This window comes from Sarcophilus harrisii, chromosome 4 (assembly GCF_902635505.1).
Source record: "Sarcophilus harrisii chromosome 4, mSarHar1.11, whole genome shotgun sequence".
In the NCBI taxonomy this organism is placed as follows: domain Eukaryota; kingdom Metazoa; phylum Chordata; class Mammalia; order Dasyuromorphia; family Dasyuridae; genus Sarcophilus; species Sarcophilus harrisii.
In genome coordinates this window covers 331574491-331594108 of record NC_045429.1, presented here as the reverse complement: position 1 = coordinate 331594108, position 19618 = coordinate 331574491, and the positions used below count along the sequence as shown (strand labels likewise).

The following is a 19618-nucleotide window of genomic DNA, read 5'->3' as shown; positions in this document are numbered from 1 at the left end:
CTTTGGGATATAAGCCCAGTAGTAACACTGCTGGGTCAAAGGGTATGCTGACTTTGATAACTTTTTGAGCATAGTTCCAAATTGCTTTTCAGAATGGCTGGATGTATTCACAATTCCACCAACAATGTATCAGTGTCCCAGTTTTCCCACATCCCCTCCAACATTCCGCATTATCTTTTCCTGTCATCCTAGCCAGTCTGAGAGGTGTGTAGGGGTATCTCAGAGTTGTCTTAATTTGCAGATAAATAAAAATGTTTCATCTTTTTCTGCAGTTGAGATAAAAGTATTCTTTTTCTTCTCATTTTTTATAGTGGTATATGTTGACTTTTTAATAGAAGTATACTTTTTTGTATTTAGATCATGAATCCACTTAGCATTTGTCATATATAGGACAAACAGATTTAATCCCATTTTTCACCATCTTCAGTTTTTCCAGTATTTATTATTGAATCATTGTTATTCATTCCTGAATGTTTTGTAATCTTGAATTTATTAAGCCATCATGCATCATTTTTATTATAGTTATTCATGTATTTAAATTATTTCTCTTACTATAAGGATAGGAATTGTGTTTTATTTAAACTTTGTAGCCATTTCAACTTCTGCACAGTGCTCTGTACCTAACAAGCAAATTTTTGCTAAATTGCTTTTATCATTTCTTTGTTACTCCAGGTAGGATGGAAGACAACCCGAGAATATTACACCTTTATGTGGGCTACTTTGCCTGCTGACCTCAATAGTAAATCATCCTTGCAGCAACAAGTGCAGTTTAAAGGTAAGAAACAGTGCTGAGTCAGCAGCCCTGCCCCCTTTTGATGATAGACCCTCCTCCCCTGTGTTCCTAGCTATAGATAGGCCTTGGAAAGAACCTCTCTTAACCATAATGACATGTAGGTCAACCAAGCAGAACTCTAGCTATAACTAACCATAGTTAATGTTGTTTCCTCTGATTATAGTTTCTACATTAAATTTTCCATGGAGGACACAAAATTCTCCCAGATTTTCAGGATTTCCTGGCTATAGAAAACTCCCTTTTGAGTTAAGATATATGACTGTCTTTTCAGCTTACTACCTACCTAAAGATGATGAATATTATCAGTTCTGCTATGTGGATCAGGATGGTGTTGTCCGGGGAGCCAGTGTCCCTTTCCAGTTCCGTCCAGAAAGTGAGGAGGACATCTTGGTGGTCACCACTCAGGTGTGCAGATTTGTCCTCTTTCCTCTGCTTCCCTCTACAACCACCACTTCTCTCTTTCCCTCCTCTCCCCCCACCCCCACCCCCAGTTTCTCCTGCTCAGGTTTAAGAGAAGCACTTCCAATTTGGAATTAGGAAATAATTTATTTCCAAATTCTAGGTTAGAGTTCATATGCATTTTTTGAGTACTGAATAACTGATCCTGAAGAAATAACAGACATTGGCTCCTGCCCTGAGAGATCTTCTGGTCTAGTTGGGGAGCCCAAATTGTACATCTGAAATAACATAAAATCATTACAAGCTAAATAGTAGTAACTGCTCTTTATCTTCTCTGAAATGAATTTACTGTCCACTGTCTGACTATGTATGTTTCAGGTTCCTAACTGGACGACTATGAGTCCTTTGAGGGCTAAAATGGTTCATTCTGTTTATTAGCTATTAGTGCATCGTATATGTTCAATAAGTAGGTTTTGACTGATGCAAAATAGTGAATACAAATAGTATAAATACCAAGGGAGTAGAGAAATTATTCATAATTAAGTGAGATTCATTATAGAAGACAGTTTGGAGGAGATAAATTTTGAGACAGGTGAGCAGTATGGTTTGGTGGATAAAAGAAGGGAGAGCACTTAGCATATAGGAAATAGCATTAGCCAATATTTGTGCCTGGGAACATGACACTCTAGAATTGTTAATGGTTATAAATAGTTATCAATCTAGAAGGTTTTCTAGCTTCTGGATTATGAATAATATTCAGAAAATAAAAATGTCAGTTGGATTTCATTCTCCATTTTATTGAGGTATGATCAGTAGCAGAGAAGACAGAGTGAATCTCAGTCAGGAGTACTCCATATCGTTTTTTGCTAATTGGAATTGTTATTTTTCATTTTGGATCTAAGCAGATGTTGTTTTCCAGGGAGAAGTGGAGGAGATTGAGCAGCTCAATAAGGAACTTCGCCAACAAAACCAGGAGCTGAAAGACAACTGTGTTAGTCTCCAGAAACAGAACTCAGACATGCATGCTGAACTCCAAAAAACTCAGGTATGGTGGCTCCTATAAGAGGAACTTTGAGCTCCATTTTTGGCGGCTTGTGAATTTAGCCTTTCCTCATCTCCTGTGTATAAAACAACTCTTAGTGTATCAGAAGATTATCTAGCTAAATTGCATCATTTTACAGTAAGTGACTGGAATACGATGGATAGCTAAAGAAAGAGAAAAATAATCTGAATCTGAATAGCTGTTTGACAGGCATGTCCTAAATCATTACAAATTGACTGAAATTTAGAGATTGATCTAGAATATGAGTGTGTAAATATAGACTGTATTAATACTTTAAAGTGTATTAACTAACAAATTTAGTTCAGATTCTATAAAACACTGATAATTTCTGAACAGAAGTAGATTATGAAATTTAAGAGAAGAAATGTTAAAAAAAAAAAAAATACAAGGCAAGGAGTAGAAAATAGGAACTGTGAGGAAGAAATGAAGGATATAAGACAAAATAAACCCTGGAATCATGGGTCTTCCTCTCCTACAACTTTATATATTTTTTTTCTTTATTTCTTGAGCTTTATTGCTAATGACTTTGAGGCTTTTTCATAACCCCCAGTCCACATTTTATAAAATTCTGTTGTAGGATTATTATAAAAGGCTATTAACAATTTTTGCTTCATCTTTCTAGGCCTTTCCCAATCCATAGAATTCCTGAAAGAAATAAAACATAGTGCTCATTGATTCCTACTTTCCCATTGAAGTCCTGGAATTGTTTCAGTGCTATATAGAGCTAAAACGCTTTCTTCCTCTTATTTCTCAATTGTGATCTTTCTTTCGTGAGTTCCTTTTTATTGCTTCCTCCCTTTTGGTCTTTTTTTGTTTTTTTCTTTCCATGTTCTTTGTTCTATCTTCAACAAAGTTCCCTTTGAACACACTTAAGAGAAGCTGATCATATCTTGTGGTCTGTATTGTCTTTCCCATATTGCTGTATTCCTCAGAGTGGAATATTGAAAACATTTCAGGTCTGATGCATTTTTGAAGATAAGACACCGAAAGAGGGCAGGAATGAACAGAGATACACAGGATTCTCTGAATGAGTATTAAACACTGTAAAAATTCCTGGGATGAAGTGGCTCTACTCATAGCCTTTATGTGTGTTCCCTTTCAGGAACTGCAGGAGAGACTAGAGTCGCTGACAGAGATCAACAAAACATTGGAGCAGAAGGTCAATGTCCTGAATGAAGAAAACAAGAGTCTGAAAGTACAGAAGGGCTGTTGGGAGACAGAATTACTTCAGTGAGTATGCCTTTATGGACGTCTGCAATACTAACAGATAACATATCCCTGATGATCCTGAATAAAGTGTTAGAAGCCATTGGAAGAGATGCTCTTGATTGTAATCATAGTAACGAACATTAACCTTAGGACTTTAAGACCTACAGAGCATTTAATATGCCCAATTTCATGTGATCCTCACAACAGCTCTGTGAGGTAGGGAGTATCAGTATTTTCTCTATTTTATATAAGAATAAATTAAGTCTTACATGCTAAGAAGTGTTACACAATTAGTAAGTGTGAGAGATGAGATTCAGATCCTGTCCCAACTTCATGGCTCCTCCCACTCTACCATACTGCCTCTCTTAAGAGCATGTTTATCCCAAAAGCTAAGAGGATGGATCCCCTTTCAAATGGGGTGTTCCAGGATTCTGGATCACAACTCAAGAGTCAAGCAGTCAATACAACAAAAAGGAGGGATTAGTGGTTTTCATGGGGCCTGGGCAAGAATAAGGTGAAGCTGCCATAGTTTAAACCATTCAAAATATCTATAGGACATAATTGATCTTGCTTTCCTGAACCTTATGAATGAGTCACAAGGGCAGATGTTGAAATCTATCTTTTCTTTTCTTAGATTTAAAGTACAGAACCAGAATGTGGCCTCAGAAAATGAGAAAATATGTGTCAGGCTGAAGACTACTCTTGATCATCTTGATCAGCTTCAGGTGGGCAATAAGAAGTTGCCCCTATTATCTTGCATATCTCTGTTCTGTCTCTCCTCCTCAAAGACTTGATGATGTAGTTTGGCATAATAAGCATTTAGGCTTAAAAGGCACTAGATCAGAATCTGTTTGTATTTCTATTTATACAATTCTGATTTGCCTCACCTCATTTCTTTTAAGGCCTGGCCCACGTATCCTTCCATCCCAGAGTCTACAAGTAGTTTAAGTATTTGGTTATTTTAGTTCCTGTTTAAAATGCATACTTCTACAACTGCATACCAGTCCCTCCAGCCTCCTCGATGTGATCTAATCTTGAGGACAATTTCTATGTACAAAGAAGGGCCAGGCCCTGCAGAGAGAACCCTTGGATTCTCATGAACTGGGCTAGACTCTGTCCCCTAAGAGCAAATCTCCCATTTGGGAGATGTCATGGAAATGTGTGGAGATAAAGTCATGAATAAGGTGGGACACTGCCAAGAGATGTTTTATGTGAGGGTCTGGGGCCTGCCTTGCGAATACATGTCTTTTGATGTGCTTCACAAAATATCAGCTCTCTTTCATGTTGCTTCCTCTCTATTTTTATCCTTTTGGCCTTTTTTTTTAATAGGAACAGATTTCCATACAAGAGAAAGAAATGGAGAAGCTGTCTCAGGGAGACCGGGACAAGACAGAGCAGTTGGAGCATTTGAAGAAGGAAAACGAACAGCTACTTCTCAGTTTGACAAAACAGGTAGAACCATGGGGAACGATAGAAATACACAATTTGTGTAAACCTTTATAAATGACATGCTATTTTGCACATTGTTGTTATTAGCCTCTTTATCTGCATGTGACTCGAGGGGATGTCAGGGGAGCCCATCTGGAATGTTGGTGTCTCAGTGGATTTTTTTTCTCCCAGAAGTTGAGGAGGAGGGGCCCCCTTGAATTCTGTTCACCCACAGTCCCTCTTTCCCCCTGCCCCAGTGATGATGCTTGGCTTAAGTTTGTGTTTTTGTGCAGAGGGAGCACCAGCAGAAGCTTGAACAGACTGTGGAGGAAATGAAGCAAAAGGAAACTGCATCAACCCGGAAGCACCAGGAACTCACGGCACGTCTGAGTGGTTCTGAGGGAAGGGGCCTGAGAGAAGAGGAGATGGAGATTGTTTTAGGGAGGACAGCATTGTCTTTCTGACCATCCTGTTTCTGTACAAGTAGGGAAAGAGAGGCTATTGAAGGCAATAGAGGGTGGTGAGGGTTTTCCTGTAGAAAATAAGTGATGAAGATATTTAGAAAGCTAACTGTTACCTCATGATGTATCCTGAACAAGGAGGTAGGAATCCTGGATTCCAGTGCTCTCCACTTTCTTGTTCACATATTGTGTGAGTTCCCCAAGTCCTCTGCCTTCTGAGGGCTTTGGTTGCCCCACTAGGAAAAAGACGGTCACAGTCCTTTGCTTTCTCCTCACAGAGATGGTATCAGGACATACCCATTTAATGTACTGTATGTGAAATTTGTAACTGTTCAGGAGAATGAGGTTTGTAGCATTCCAAATAGTGAGAATTTTTATAAATGAGAAAGAGAGAGAGAAAGTGTGTGAATGAATGAGAGGCAGATTAATATAATGACTAAAGAGCTAACCTTGGAATTGGGAAAAGCAGATTTCAAAGTTGACGACTGAGTGATGCTGTCCATGTGACCCTGGTCAAGACAGTGAATCTCAGGCAACTTTTTGACACAGTAACTTGTAAGTTTGTGATTTGTGTAGTTAGGAATTAGATTCCTTCCTAGAAATTCTTTACCCAGATGAAATCACAGGACAGACACTGACACAACACACAAGATTCAACAATAATTTTCAGAACAGCTGCCAGTCTGCTTTGTTTAGGAGGAAATTCTTCTCCCCATATTCCCTATGCCTAAAATTATCAAGAATGGAGTCGGTTGTGATTCTCTTTAATATGATGCTATCCCTTGTATTTGAGAAGATATGTGATCTCATCTATGTGGTCATTCTCTTAACTGACCCAGATGGCACCTTCTCCATGTTTTATAAAGAGCCATGGCCATAAAAGCAATATGCCATTTCACACTTAGCTACCTTGATTCACAGACACAGTCTCCTTGGAGATCCAGATTCTAAGTCTTTATCTCCTTGGTAAAGACCAGTCAGAGCTTGTGCTTTACAGAAATAGTCTTTGAGTATACCTAGTCACTTCCAGGCCACAGTGAGACATTAGAATAAAACGATAAGGAAAGGTTCTACAGTCTATGGCACAATAAATTATTGAATTAGATTGGAGCCTGATGATTTAGCCTGCTGTTTTGTGAAAGGTAGGTCTTATCGTGGCATGCTTCACAGTGCCTAGGTTTCCTTGGTTTTTATAGCTATACATTTTGAGGCCCTCTAGCCCCACCACCTCTCGGGTACCAGCACCATATCCCTCCCTCAAAAAGGCAGCTAACCCTGGGGGCAATGTATCTTGTACTTCAGAGACCTAGGGACAAGAAAGCGCCAGTGGAGAAGCAGTTAGTACAGGAGGTGGAACGGCTGAAGGCGAAGGTAGAGGCTGGGAGAGCCTGTTTCATAGAGAAGTACAAAGAGTGTCAGCGCCTCCACAAACAGATCAGGCAGCTGAAGGCTGCTGTGCTGGTACGTGACCAAGGCAGGGGTGGGAAGGCAGGGGGAATAGGGCCTGGGGGTCTTCAGGCAGCTAAGCCGGGGGCTGTCCTCTCAGTTGCAGAGTAGAAGGGAATTTAAGGGCTGGGGTGGGGGTAGGGAAAGGAGATCAGTATGTGCATATATGCATGGCTTTGGGGTCCCCTGAGACCTACTAGCCCCATTCTCACTAAAGATCTCATAAAGGGTTCCATCATCGTTGGGCAAGTTCCTCCACAGGCTCAGATGGTACTTTTTCATTTCTGCCTTTTGAGGAAGCGAACGGGGACAGACAGAAGGACAAGAAAAGCCAACAGGAGCCTGTGGGGCTGGGGAGCAAGGAGCCTGCAGTCACCCCTGCCATCGGGTAGACCCTTTCCCCCTTCCTACCTCAGGGCCAGCTAAAAGCACAAAGCAGCTTGGGCACCAGCATTCCAATAAAATCCTTAATAAAAAGGAGAATTAATTTTAGTGTTTTCTGAGGTGTGTGCATGTGTATGTATGTAGGAGGAGGTGGGAAAAGCATAAATGAAAAATCCCTAAGACTCCAGCGACGGTTAAGCTAATTTGTCATGCCTTCAGCCAGGAAGGGGACACCACCAAATTGAAAAACAGAAGACTTCGATCCTTTTTCCATCTGTGACTTTAGATTAAGACCCTTTCGAATTTTTTCGAATCACTTGGTAGTCTTAACTGGGGACTTACTAGACAGGTAGGCTAAGGTAGGATTCACTGTAGAGTGTAAAAACTCTTGTAATGAGTTACTCTTTCATCACAAGGATTATTGTGCTACTACTCTTCCAGATTTCCCTTTGGTCAGTTTTAGGGTTCTACCTCACCACCCACTTTCCCCTTTCCCTCACTTATATCCCTGACCAGATCAAAAGGATCAACATTTGGGTGCCAACTAGCTCTTCCCCATGCCCCAGTCTTACCCAAGGAAGGTTTCTGCTGTCCTCCATGTCACCCATGGGCCCAGTTCCCAAATTGAAATCTCTGTTCTTAATCTGGTCTCATTTCTCCTGACAGAACCAGATCAGTGACCTGATGAAGAGGCTAGATGAGAACAAGTTTTTCTATCAGGAGCTACAGAGGGAGAAGACCAGAGTAGAAGGAGAAAAAGATGTAAGAATATAAAGGGACAAGGGACAAGATCCTCGAAATTGGAGGGAAACAGTGGTCTGTTGGTTGGTGATGAAACAGAAACTTCAGATTTCTTTGATAGTGATTTTGGCAGAGGATTCTGAAAAGGGGAGAAATTTTTTTTTTTTTATTTTCTAGTCCTACCCCAAATGTTGCTCTCTGCATGACACCTGCAGCTTCCTATGGCAAATTGCCGAAAAGTGGTTTAATTTGAAACAGGTCATTTGTTCATTTGAGCTTCACTGGTTTCTTCTCATCTGTTCACTGTCATCATGTTGGGTGGTGGGGAGAAGGCTGGAATAAAGGGTTGGATACCAGCACTGATTTCATGTGAGTAACCACTGATCCCCTGGCTCAGTGTTTCCATTGCCAAGCTGTGCACAAAAAAGACAGCAGCTATCTTGGTGCGCTGGCTTATCATCAGCAGAAATCACTATCATCAGTGATTTCATATTATTCATTTCATCAAAATTTATTGAGCCCTATTTTAGTGGATCCACATTGGTGGCAAATAAACAAAAGGAAAGTTATTTGGCTTGCCAATCCAAGGCCACAGAATGTAGGATGTGTAAAGTGAACACATTGTTCATGTTCTGGCTACTTAGGAGTTCAAGCTCCTTTTTCCTTGCAGCTAGATGCCCAGTATCTCTGAAACTCTTAATTTCTCTAGTCCTGTTACCCTGTCTATAAAATAAAGTTGATAAGGTACTCTCATAGATTCCTTTCAACTCTCACAGGCTGTGATTCTGAGCTATACTGAACAAGAGTAGCAACATGTTGACCTCAATCGCAAGTATACCCTAGGCGTTTTGTGAGGCTCTGAGGGGAAAGCACTTTATAAACTTCAAAGTGCTATAAAAATGCCCATTGTGATCATGATCATTCGCCTGTAGTTACCAGGCTTCCGGTCTGGTGGTGACTTCATTCTCTGAGCTTTCTACCGCCCTCCTATAGCAATGCAGGGGCATACTCAGTATAAATACTCAGTATTTAACAACAGAAAAATGGATGCAAACACACTGGTGACTTCACTTTCCATTATTAACTCTTAAGGAACAGGTCCTGATTTGTAGATTACTATTTTGAGATGTAAATGCTCCTTTAGAAAATTTAATCCTAGTGTCTTCAGCACACCCTTTGTACTTAGGAAAAGGCTCTCATTCTGTTTCTTTTCACTCAGACTGACTGCCACAGCTGTTTCTGGGTTTGGAATTGATTTTTCTTGGCTGAGGGAGCTGGTCTTGTAGATCTTTGATTGGAAGGTAGATCAAAGGCTAGCCATCTATTCCAGCCTCCCCATTTTATAGATGGGGAAACTGAAGTTCAAGGAAATTAAGCTACTTGCCCAAAGTTACCGAGATAGCAAAGGTCAGAGGTGGGACCTAAACTCTGACTTTGGGGGTCATTACTCTTCACCGTTCCACAGATGTCCCAAGATTTTGTTAACAAGTGGAGAAATAACATGTTTTAAGCTTTATTCAAAATGGATCTTGATATTGGTATAAATCACCTGGGGAAATATGCTGCACGTAGAAACATAGAAATATTAGCAATTAAGTTAATCATATAACAGTTAAAAATAACTCTTCCTGACTTTCCTTTAGCTCTATCCCTGTTCCTATGGTTGCTTAAAGATGAGACAGAGAAAAAAGAGAAAGGGAATTTAAATCAGTTTAATAATATACAATGTGCAAAAAATTAAAAGTGTTATCTAATGAAGAGATTTGAATCAATAATGGGATCTACAGCAAATTTTCAGTCTTATCGTCCTATGACACAATATGCCAAGACCACTTTGTTCCACTGTTAGGTTTAGCATGCAAACTTTGTTTTTGTGTTTTATAGGATGAATAGAATAACCAATTCATAGCCAGATTTTTAAAAAATTACCTAGATTACATAGAAATTGTTGATTGTGTCAAGATTTTGTTGCTATGGGCTTCCCCACCCCACTCCTATGCAATGGATAAATTGAAAGCCAGTGGTTGTAGTGAAACCCCTTCCTGATAGCACTGAAGAATTTATCAGCTGATGTTACTTCATCCAAATATTCTCTTTGTAGCTCTTGCAGAAGGAAAACCAGAAGCTACTGTGTTATGTCTGCGAGAAGTCTGACTCTAAACTGCTCTCTAATCCTGCTCCTGTTCAAGAAGCCCTAGAAGAAAACACTGGACTCATCTTTGGAAATCCTTATTCTGGTAAGGCCCCTCCCACATCATCCTAGTTGGAAATGTTCTGCCTTCATCCCTGCCTCCCACTAAATCCTCTCCCTTCTGCTCATTAAAATAGCATCCCCGTTGGCAGGACAGACATGGGGAGGATTTGCTTGTTGGGCAGAAGCTGAAGACCCAATAGAAAGATTGCTTGGTAGAAGGTGTTAATTGAGAAATAAATCTGGACCTGGGAGACACAAATCGGATCATTCGCCCAGAGGCAGCAGACACAAATTGAGTCCCGTGGCTATAGACCCCATTTATAAATCAAAGAAATGTCTTTAGGTAGAAGATATACACTAAACACCAAAGCTGGGAAGCTAATTAAGGTTCAAAAATGGGAGGAGAGATGAGATGTACTGTCCAGTAACAGGCACCTGGGGAGGGGTGGGAGAGAAGGGGGGAAACCCCCTAACAGAGATCTTAGTAAAGAAAAGGAGGTGAGTAGTTCATTAGATATGCAAAGAAGATGGGAGAACAGAAAGGGAGTAGAGGCCAATTTGGCTTGCCTTTCAAGACTCTTCAGTGAACATGCTTTTGAAGGAAGGAAGGAGTCTGATTTTGGGTTTATTGGCACAGCTTTCTTTAGGGTCCCAGAGGGTCACCTGAAACTGTGCCATTGGAATTATTTTTCAGCCATTTCCAAATGTGTGAAATAGGAACAGTCACAACATCTGTTTTTCTTTTTTTTTTTTAATTGCATCTTATTTGCATAAAATATATTTGCATCTGCAGAATTTATGTGATCTGATTTTGGTTTAAGGTGTTTTTGTTACTGGTAGGATCTCTCTCTTTGGTCCCTCTTGTTTCCTCTTGTCATTCTGTTCCTTTATCGGCTTGACTCGGCTCTCCCATCTCAGTCATACAGAGAGGTGTTCATAGAGAGTTAAAGATAAGTGGGGAGGGAAGGGAAGCATATAAGGCCTAAAGGATTGGAGTTGGAGAAGAAAGGAGAAAATAATTTCTATGAATGAAACATTTTTGTTTTTTTCCAGCTACCCAAGATATCCATGTCCCCAGCCTGGTAAGTATCTGATTGTTAGACTTTCTAATAGTAAATCCTAAAGGTATTATCCTTCCCTGCTCAAGTCCAATAAAACCTGATCCTGAGGACCACTGACACTTATTAGATGTGTGACCCTGGGCAAGTCACTTCACCCTGTTTACCTCAGTTTCCTCTTCTGTAAAATGACCTGGGGAAGGAAATGAACAAACAGTGTAATATCTGCCAAGAAAACTCCAACTGGGGTCATGAGGAATAGGGTACAACTAAACAATAGCAAAGAGCAGAATAATTGCACAGATGTGACTCAGATTGAAATAGTGTGCCTTCTGAATTGGAAGCCATTTCAGTGAATCACTAATCCTAAACATCTCCTGATGGAGAGACAGAAAAGATCCATCAGAGGGAAAGAGTGCATAGTGCGGTCTGGGACAGGAGATGGGTTTAGTTTTTATATCTTCTTCCAAATCTGAAACAGCTTAAGCTTTGCTTCTGTTTGGGTAACTCCACCTCTGAATCACTAGACCCCTACCCCTTAGGTGACTAAATGGTTGTTGATCTCTGTCTCTCCCTCTTCATAGCCCTCTATCAAAAAGTGCCCCATCTGCCATGGGGTCTTCCCTGATGATGTGGAAGAAACCGTCTTCCAGCAGCACCTGCAGACCCATATCCTGGACTGTCCATATTGTGATGAGGTCTTCTCAGAGGCTGAGCGACAAGTGTATGATGACCATGTGTTCTGCCACTCACTTTAAAAAGTGTCACAACTGCTTGGCCTCAGGTAGAGTAGGCCAAAAAGCCCCTCTTAAGAGTAATGGGTCAAGATTGATTCTAAATCTGAAACTACTAAATCTACTCAGTCCTTCTTTCTTCTGAGGATGGCGTCCTGATGACCCATCTTTACGATACTTTTTAACTTTCATCCTTTTGGATCAGTCTTTGTTAGCTCAGATAACAGCTCGGGCTTTACCAGCCTGTAGCCTTTACTTTTCTATAAAGGGACTCAGTGAGACAGCCCCAGAATGAGGCTGTCCTGGCTTTGCATTCCAGAGCCTGGTCTAGGCACTGAAATGATTAGCCCTCTCTTGTCACCTAACTGCTGTTGAATTGGTCAAGCCAAGATGAAGCGAGTCCAAGTGAATTTGCACTGCTTTCAGTTATAGCCCTGCATTTAGAGTTCATTCAAAGAAATGACTGGGAATTTCCTTTTGTTCACTAACCCTTTATCTCCAACTAGCTGCTTTGGTTGGTCACATTTAGCAAAGCAGAGAACTGATACATCCAGGCTCTCATCTGGCCATGTGAAGTATCTTGCCCCAGCCTCCCCCTTCCTCATAGAAGTAACTTTTTTAAAGAAACAAGTAGGGGGAGTTCTGTGATCTTGAGCACAGGAAATCTCAGGAGATACCTCTCTGGCTGTCACTTCCTGACTTAGGCTCTTTTCTATGCAAATATACAACCCTTGCTGTAATGGCCTTTCATAGTGAATAATTAGAAGCCAGTGGTTTGGAATTGTTTTCCTGAGCAGCAGGTGGGTTTGAATTATTTTGGATAAGCAAGAATAATGGATACTGAGTTCTGTTAATCTCTTGATTGCTAAAGTCAAATAAAATCTTCATCTATTTCTGTGACTGGTGATTTAAGTCGATGAAGTTGTGACTTTTGTTTTGTTGGATGTGGGGAAATGGCCTAAAGGATGCTGGGAGGCAGAGATCTTCTAATCTACCCCACCCACCCCATCCTCATTCTACTGTTTGACAAATGAAGGGCCCAAGAAATACATACTGTAGAAGTTGGAAGTGGATCAATCATCATGAAAACCCTGAGTCTTATTCTTACTCCCATATTCCAAGTTTCAGAGACATAATTAAGAATATAAGCATCCTTTTGTGAACTCATTGCAAAACCCCCTTGCCCAAATATATAAAATCATAAGGAAAATATCCCATCCCAGCTCACTTCCTCAGTTCTATTTGAAGAGGGGACCCCAAAATTCTAAAAATCCTCAAAGGAGAAAATCTTCAATTTTGCCTTAGTGAGGAACCCTTCCCTGAGGGACAGACAGTTTCATCCTTGTTATCTAGGTGGGGTCAGCTCAGTCCTGAAATTCTTTGATTTCAAATTCCAGCTTCAAGTTGAAACCAAGGGATGAGCTAATTTGGGACTCCACCCACAAGTTCCCTTCAGCTAAAGCTCCCATTATAAAAGAGCCAAACTAAAACCCTGTCTTTGCAGAAGTTCCAAAACATGCCTCTGTCCACTGGAATACTCTTTCCAGTGCCATCCTTTCTTTATCCTCACCTATTTATTAACCAGACTTTATGCCTCTGTCAGGATTTCTAACTTTATTTCCAATCCCTATAATAAATCTCTTTTATCAATCTAAGTTTTTGGGTCTGTAAATTCTTTTACAGAGAACCTCTGTGCCACCAGAAGGGGGTTCCCCAAAACTTCCTACCCTTGCGCCAAATCCCAAGGAGGTATAGGGTAGCCAAACCTCTCCACTTGGTTCCCTGAACCCCAAACCTGCCACTAGACCTTATCATTTAACTCCCTGATCACCAGAAACTCTAATCTCATTTTGGTTCCCTAAATCTAAACCTTATCATATTGAGTAAGATTCAAAGTCTGTTGGGTGAAGAACCTTATTTAGGCTGCTATAAGGTGATAGAAAATAAATACTATTTTTACTTTTGTTAAAATTATAAGATGTGTGAGTTCCTATGTAAAGATATGTGGGTCCACTTGAGTTGTCTGAACACAAAGACAAGCAATCTAGAAATCCCAGTTACCTCTGCCTCCATCCTATCTGAAGAAGTAACATGTGGCCTGCAGCCTCTCTTTTCTGCCTATTCTGATCATCTGATCATCTGTCTCCATGTTGTAGATAACATTCACTAATGCTCTCATCATGGAGATGGATGTAACTAATAAAGTTGAAAGGATGGTTCCCTTAACTAGTCCACAAATTTCAAGTAATCATATTAAGGAATCTGATATTTTCTACTTATCCCACTAGAATAAAAATAAATGTAACTCCAGGAGGGTAGCTAGGCCTCTTGCTCACACAGAATCAATCAACATTTATTAAATGCCCACTATGGTATTCCAATTTGGAAGATTTTTTTTAAAGAATGTTTCATAGCTGTGCATACCCTTTGATCCAGCAGTATGTCCACTGGGCCTGTATCCCAGGATACAGAGATCATAAGAAAAGGATATGCAAAAATGTTTGTAGCAGTCCCTTTTATAATGGCAAGAAACTGGAAACTGAGTGGATGCCCATCAGGTGGGGAACTAGCTGAATAAGTTATGATATATGAATGTAATAATTACTGTTCTATAAGCAGGATGTTTTCAGAGAGGCCTGGGGAGACTTCCATGAACTGATGCTAAATGAAATGTGCAGAACCAGGAGATTATTGTACACAGCAACAAGATTATACAATGATCAATTCTGATGGACGTGGCTCTTTTTAACAGTGAGGTGACTCAGGCCAGTTGTAATGGTCTTATGATGGAGAGAGCCATCTACATGCAGAGGGAAAACTATGGGGGCTGAGTGTGCATCACAACAGCATTTTCATTTTTTTTGTTATTTGCTTGCATTTTGTTTTCTTTTTTTTTCCCTTTTTGATCTGATTTTTCTTGTGCAGCATGATAATTATGAAAATATGTATAGAAGAATTGCACAGGTTTAACATATATTGTATTACTTGGCTGTCTGGGGGAGGGAAGTATAAGGGAAAGGAAAGAGAAAAAAATTTGGAACACAAGGTTTTATAAGGGTGAATGTTGAAAATTATGCATATGTTTTTAAAGTAAAAAGCTTTTTAAAAAAATTTAAAATGTTTTATAGATTGGTCTTTAACCCTGGGAGAACTTTGAGGTAGTATGATATAGTAGGTAGTATACTGAACTGGGCATCTAGAAGACCTGAATGAAAACCTTCCACTTCTGGCACTCATTCTATGACCCTGAGCAAATTGTTTAAAAAACTCTAAAGCTCAATTTACTCATCTGTACAGTGAGAGAGTTGGATTTGCTGACCATGATTTCTAAGAATTCTATCTATAAAATCTACAATCCTATGAGACTAATGGAAATGATGATTTTAGACCTTCAAGTCTCTTTTGACCTCAGTCATATGGGGAAGAGCCAGTCTTTGTTCTCAGGAAATTCCCACTGTGATGTGATTCATTCCCTACTGGGGAGCTCCAACTGTCAGAGAGGTTCCAGTCTATTTGGATGGCATAGTCTTCATCTGTGGCTATGTTCTCATCATCCAAGACTGATAGAGAAGGGAGGACACACACTGCTGAAATTAAGAGTATTGACAAAATTAGGATACATTAAAAGAATCAATAGGCACTTGGGAGAATGAAGCCTGACCAAGAAATTTAAATACAAATTAGGAAATGAAAACCTAGTGGAAGTTTTAAGTTCTTATTTGAAAAAGTACATAGGAAGAAACAATCAGATGATTTCAAAGAGGCCTGGAGAGACTTATATGAACTGATGCTAAGTGAAATGAGCAGAACCAGGAGGAATTCATTATACACGGCAACAAGATTATATGATGATCGATTCTGATGGACGAGGCTCTTTTCAACAATGAGATGGTTCAGGCCAATTCCAATGATCTTGTGATGAAGAGAGCCATTAACACCCAGAGAGAGGACTGTGGATCACTACATAGCATTTTCGTTCTTTTTGTTGTTTGCTTGCATTTTATTTTTTTTATTTTTTTTCCTTTTCAATCTGATTTTTCTTGTGCAACAAGATAATTGTATAAATATGTATGCATATATTCGATTCAACATATTTTTACCATGTTTAACATATATTGGATTACTTGCCATCTAGGGCAGAGGGGAGGGGGAAGAGGGAAAAATGAGAACACAAAATTTCGCAAGCGTTAATGTTGAAAAATTATCCATGCATATGTTAAAGCATAAAAAGCTTTAATAAAAAAAAATTAAAGAAAAGGTACCCAGGAACACTTTGGTGAGGGAGGGTTTCCTAGGTAGAAAAAAAAATAAAAAGCTTTAATTAAAAAAAAAATTAAAGAAAGAAAAGGTACTTAGGAACACTTTGGTGAGGAGGGTTTCCTAGGTAGAAAAAAAAAAAAGGTCTTGTAATGCTCCTTATGAGAAGTTTAAATCTGGGATTTCTTTAAAATTCTATCATAAAATTATTCCTAGTTTGACTTCAATGATGACAGAACAAGATAAAGTTCAACAATGATTTTTGGAACAATGAGATTTGGAACAAGTCACTCATCTCTGAGCAAGTTACTTAAATGGGCAATTAGATGACTCGGGGGAAAATACTCAGAATCTGGAATCCAGAGAACCTGAATTCAAATTTGGCCTCAGACACTTATTAGCTGTGTTATTTTAGACAAGTGGCTTAATCTCTCTGCCTGCCTTCGTTTCTCCATCTGAAAAATGGGGATAATAATAGCACTTCCTTTCCAGGGTTATTTTGAGAATAAAATACTTCAATCTTTATAAGGCACTTCACAAATCTCAAAGCACTATATAAATGTTAGCTATTATGATTATTTATCCCTTCTGAGCCCGTTTTCTTATCTATAAAATAGAAGCTAATCATATTTGTTCTACTTACCTCACAGATTTGCTTTGAGAATCATTGGAAATACGATATATGAAAATGCTTTTGTTTAACCTATATTGGATTACTTGCTGTCAAGGGAAGGGGTGAGGGGAGGGAGAGAGAGAAATGGAATACAAAGTTTTGCATTGTTGAAAATTATCTTTGCATGTATTTTGAAAAATAAAAAGCTAATATTAAAAAAAAAGAAAATGCTTTGTAATGACATCATATAGTACATTCCAAAACTATCTTAGTGCAGTTTTAGCTATTAAAGTTTAAGCTATTAAACTCCACTATGACATTTGTGACATAACATATAAGAGGAATTATCATAATTAATAAAATTATTTCCTCCCTGCATTCCCCCTCCTCTCTCCCTTTTCTCTTTCAATCTTCTCTCTTCGTTTAACAACTTCAGCAATATTCTTTATAAACTGAGAAGGGGAAACATTTATTGCTAGGCAGTTCCTGCCTATAAATAAGGATGCTCAACCTATCCCAGAAGAGAGCTATAAATAGAGACCTTTGGAAGCAATGGTGTGCCATTTCCTGGCAATAAACTTCAGGCAAGACCTGACAGAGTTTTAAACAGCCTTGCTTTGAGATCAGTTGTGAATCCAGAATACTGTCTACAACCTCTTCACCAGAAGAAATCACCAGGAAAATTTCTTAAGGTCATTCTATATAGCCTTCTCCCTCGTCCTCTGAGATAGATGAAAACCTTCCTCCTTTGGAGATACCCCTTTAAAAAATTACCACATTTTGTCCCAAGGGCCCACACTCTTTGCCACTGGAAAATTCTTTAACATCAGTTTTCTGTCACTGCATTTTCCCTCAGTACCTTTTTAAATGTCAGAATTATTTCCCAATATATGTCTTTTTGGATCCTCCCTGTGCCAAAAAGTCCTTTGGTTCTTGCAAAGCAGGGCATCCATCTCCCAATAAAGAGAATGTATGAAAATAATGGGCTTTGGGATGGGGGGTTACACTCAAAATGAAGAAAAATCTGTATCAGTCCTTATTGACCAAGCAACCACATCTGATGGTATGTACATTATTCTCACTCTAAATTCTCCACCCCTATTGAGAGGATGTAACTATGTCTTCTCTTTTTTTTTTTTTCTGGAACCAAGTTTTATTGTTACAATTAATCAGAATTTGACAGCATCACAGTGATGTTTTTGTTTACATTTTTGCAGAACTGTTAATATTAATCCCAGTTTCTCTTTTTTGATCTGATGGTACTGCATGATATCCCTTAAGTCTTTCCTTTTCCAGGCAAAATAATGTAATTTCTTAACATTTTCCCTTGATAGTTGTACTTATGTTTCTGTTTGGGATGTTAGCAAGTTAAATATTCTGCTCATATTTTTTCTTGGGGTTTGAAGGGAGAGTAATATCTCACTCAGATGAGGAGGTTGGATGGACTATCTAGGCTTCTGCTCTTCCTTCCAGATCTAGACTTATCCTTTGTTCTAAATCCCTCTCTGTTTAACCCCCATCATTTATCATTGATGATTACACTCAGGTTTGTGGAATATGTCATTTGGGGCTGCAACTTGAATTCCTTTTTTTTTTTTTTTCTTTTTTTTTTTTATAGGGGAGGATATAACACCATTCATTCCCTTCTGTAATTTCTTATGAGTCTGGAATAATTTTTTGTTATTCAAATTTCCTTTCCTTTATATTTGAAGATCTTTCTCCTATTTGCAAAATTGTTATTTGCCACTGAATTTAATTAATCAATACATGTTTTGAAGTTTGAAGCAAAAAAGTTGTTGGGTGTTTTGGTTTTTTTTTTTCCTGGCAGCCAAATGTGATTTTTATTTTGTTTGTTTAACACACTGTTGTCTGTGTATTCAGGAATCTTGGACAATTTTCTTAGGTTATTTCTTCCATCATAGTGTTCAGGTTTTTTAATTCTGTGATCTTCTTTTAAAAGATCTATGATCCATGAAGTTGTTTTTGAGTAATCTTATATTCAAGATCATTTGTTTTGGTTTGTATAGAATTCATGTGTTTTCTAACATTATTGACTTTTGCTTCTTTTCTGATAAATTATTCTCCATGTGTTTTTTGTGTTTCAAATATGTTCATCTCTATATTACTTTTTTAGAGAGATTATCCATCATGGATTTTAGTTTTTCTAAAATGCTAATTCCATTTTTCAATTCTCCATTATGAGTTCTAGTTTCTTACCTAAATTTATATCTAATGTTTTCTTTTATGGATTTTATTTCTCTTTTGAGGCATTTTAGAGTTTATTCTTATTGTTCCATGTGCCTAAACCATTGGATTTATATCGAATTCACTTTCACAATCATGTTATCATTTTCCTTCATATTTGTTATTTCTGTGGATTTAATTGCAATTTTACTCTACATAGCATGACTGTTAGGGACAGTGTTGGGGACAAAGGTTTGAAGTGACTAATCCATTTTTCTGGTTACATGACTTCTCTGTAATCTTTTTCACATTGATTCCAATCTCTAGGCCTTTCCCTTTTCAAGATCTCTCCTCACACTCATCCTTACCCCCATTTCTTCTTACTTTGATATGGGGATATTGGAACTGATCTCAAGGACTCTGACCATTGTCTAATTCAAGATAGCTGGCTTGCCTAGCTTAATCTTAAACCAATCATGGATCAAGGCCACATCAGCTGAATATTCTGCATTTCTCTTTTTGATTGAACATTTCAGAATAAAGACTTCTGTGACTTTGAACATTCTCCCTTGTCCTGGGTGCATTTCTATTGATCTCCCATCATCCTTCCCATATATTATAACATATGCAATTTAATTCCAATAGACTTGTGAC

General features: G+C 38.8%; 1 protein-coding gene across 2 annotated transcripts in view; it reads left to right on the top strand.

The window, feature by feature from the left end:
- The window catches only part of CALCOCO2 (calcium binding and coiled-coil domain 2), a 28181-nt gene extending 15354 nt beyond the window's left edge, over positions 1–12827 (top strand). Inside the window, exons 3-13 of one of the 2 annotated variants that reach the window (XM_003768339.3) lie at positions 673–775; positions 1065–1198; positions 2112–2237; positions 3358–3485; positions 4099–4189; positions 4794–4916; positions 5186–5272; positions 7850–7945; positions 10026–10161; positions 11172–11200; positions 11761–12827. In XM_003768339.3, the coding sequence (XP_003768387.1) occupies positions 673–775; positions 1065–1198; positions 2112–2237; positions 3358–3485; positions 4099–4189; positions 4794–4916; positions 5186–5272; positions 7850–7945; positions 10026–10161; positions 11172–11200; positions 11761–11934 (1227 nt within the window). In that variant the 3' untranslated portion in view covers positions 11935–12827. Of the gene's footprint in view, positions 1–672; positions 776–1064; positions 1199–2111; positions 2238–3357; positions 3486–4098; positions 4190–4793; positions 4917–5185; positions 5273–6655; positions 6815–7095; positions 7819–7849; positions 7946–10025; positions 10162–11171; positions 11201–11760 lie in introns of those variants that run through there. The other variant, XM_023502415.2, reaches the window with a different exon arrangement.
- Positions 12828–19618: the final 6791 nt, after the last annotated feature.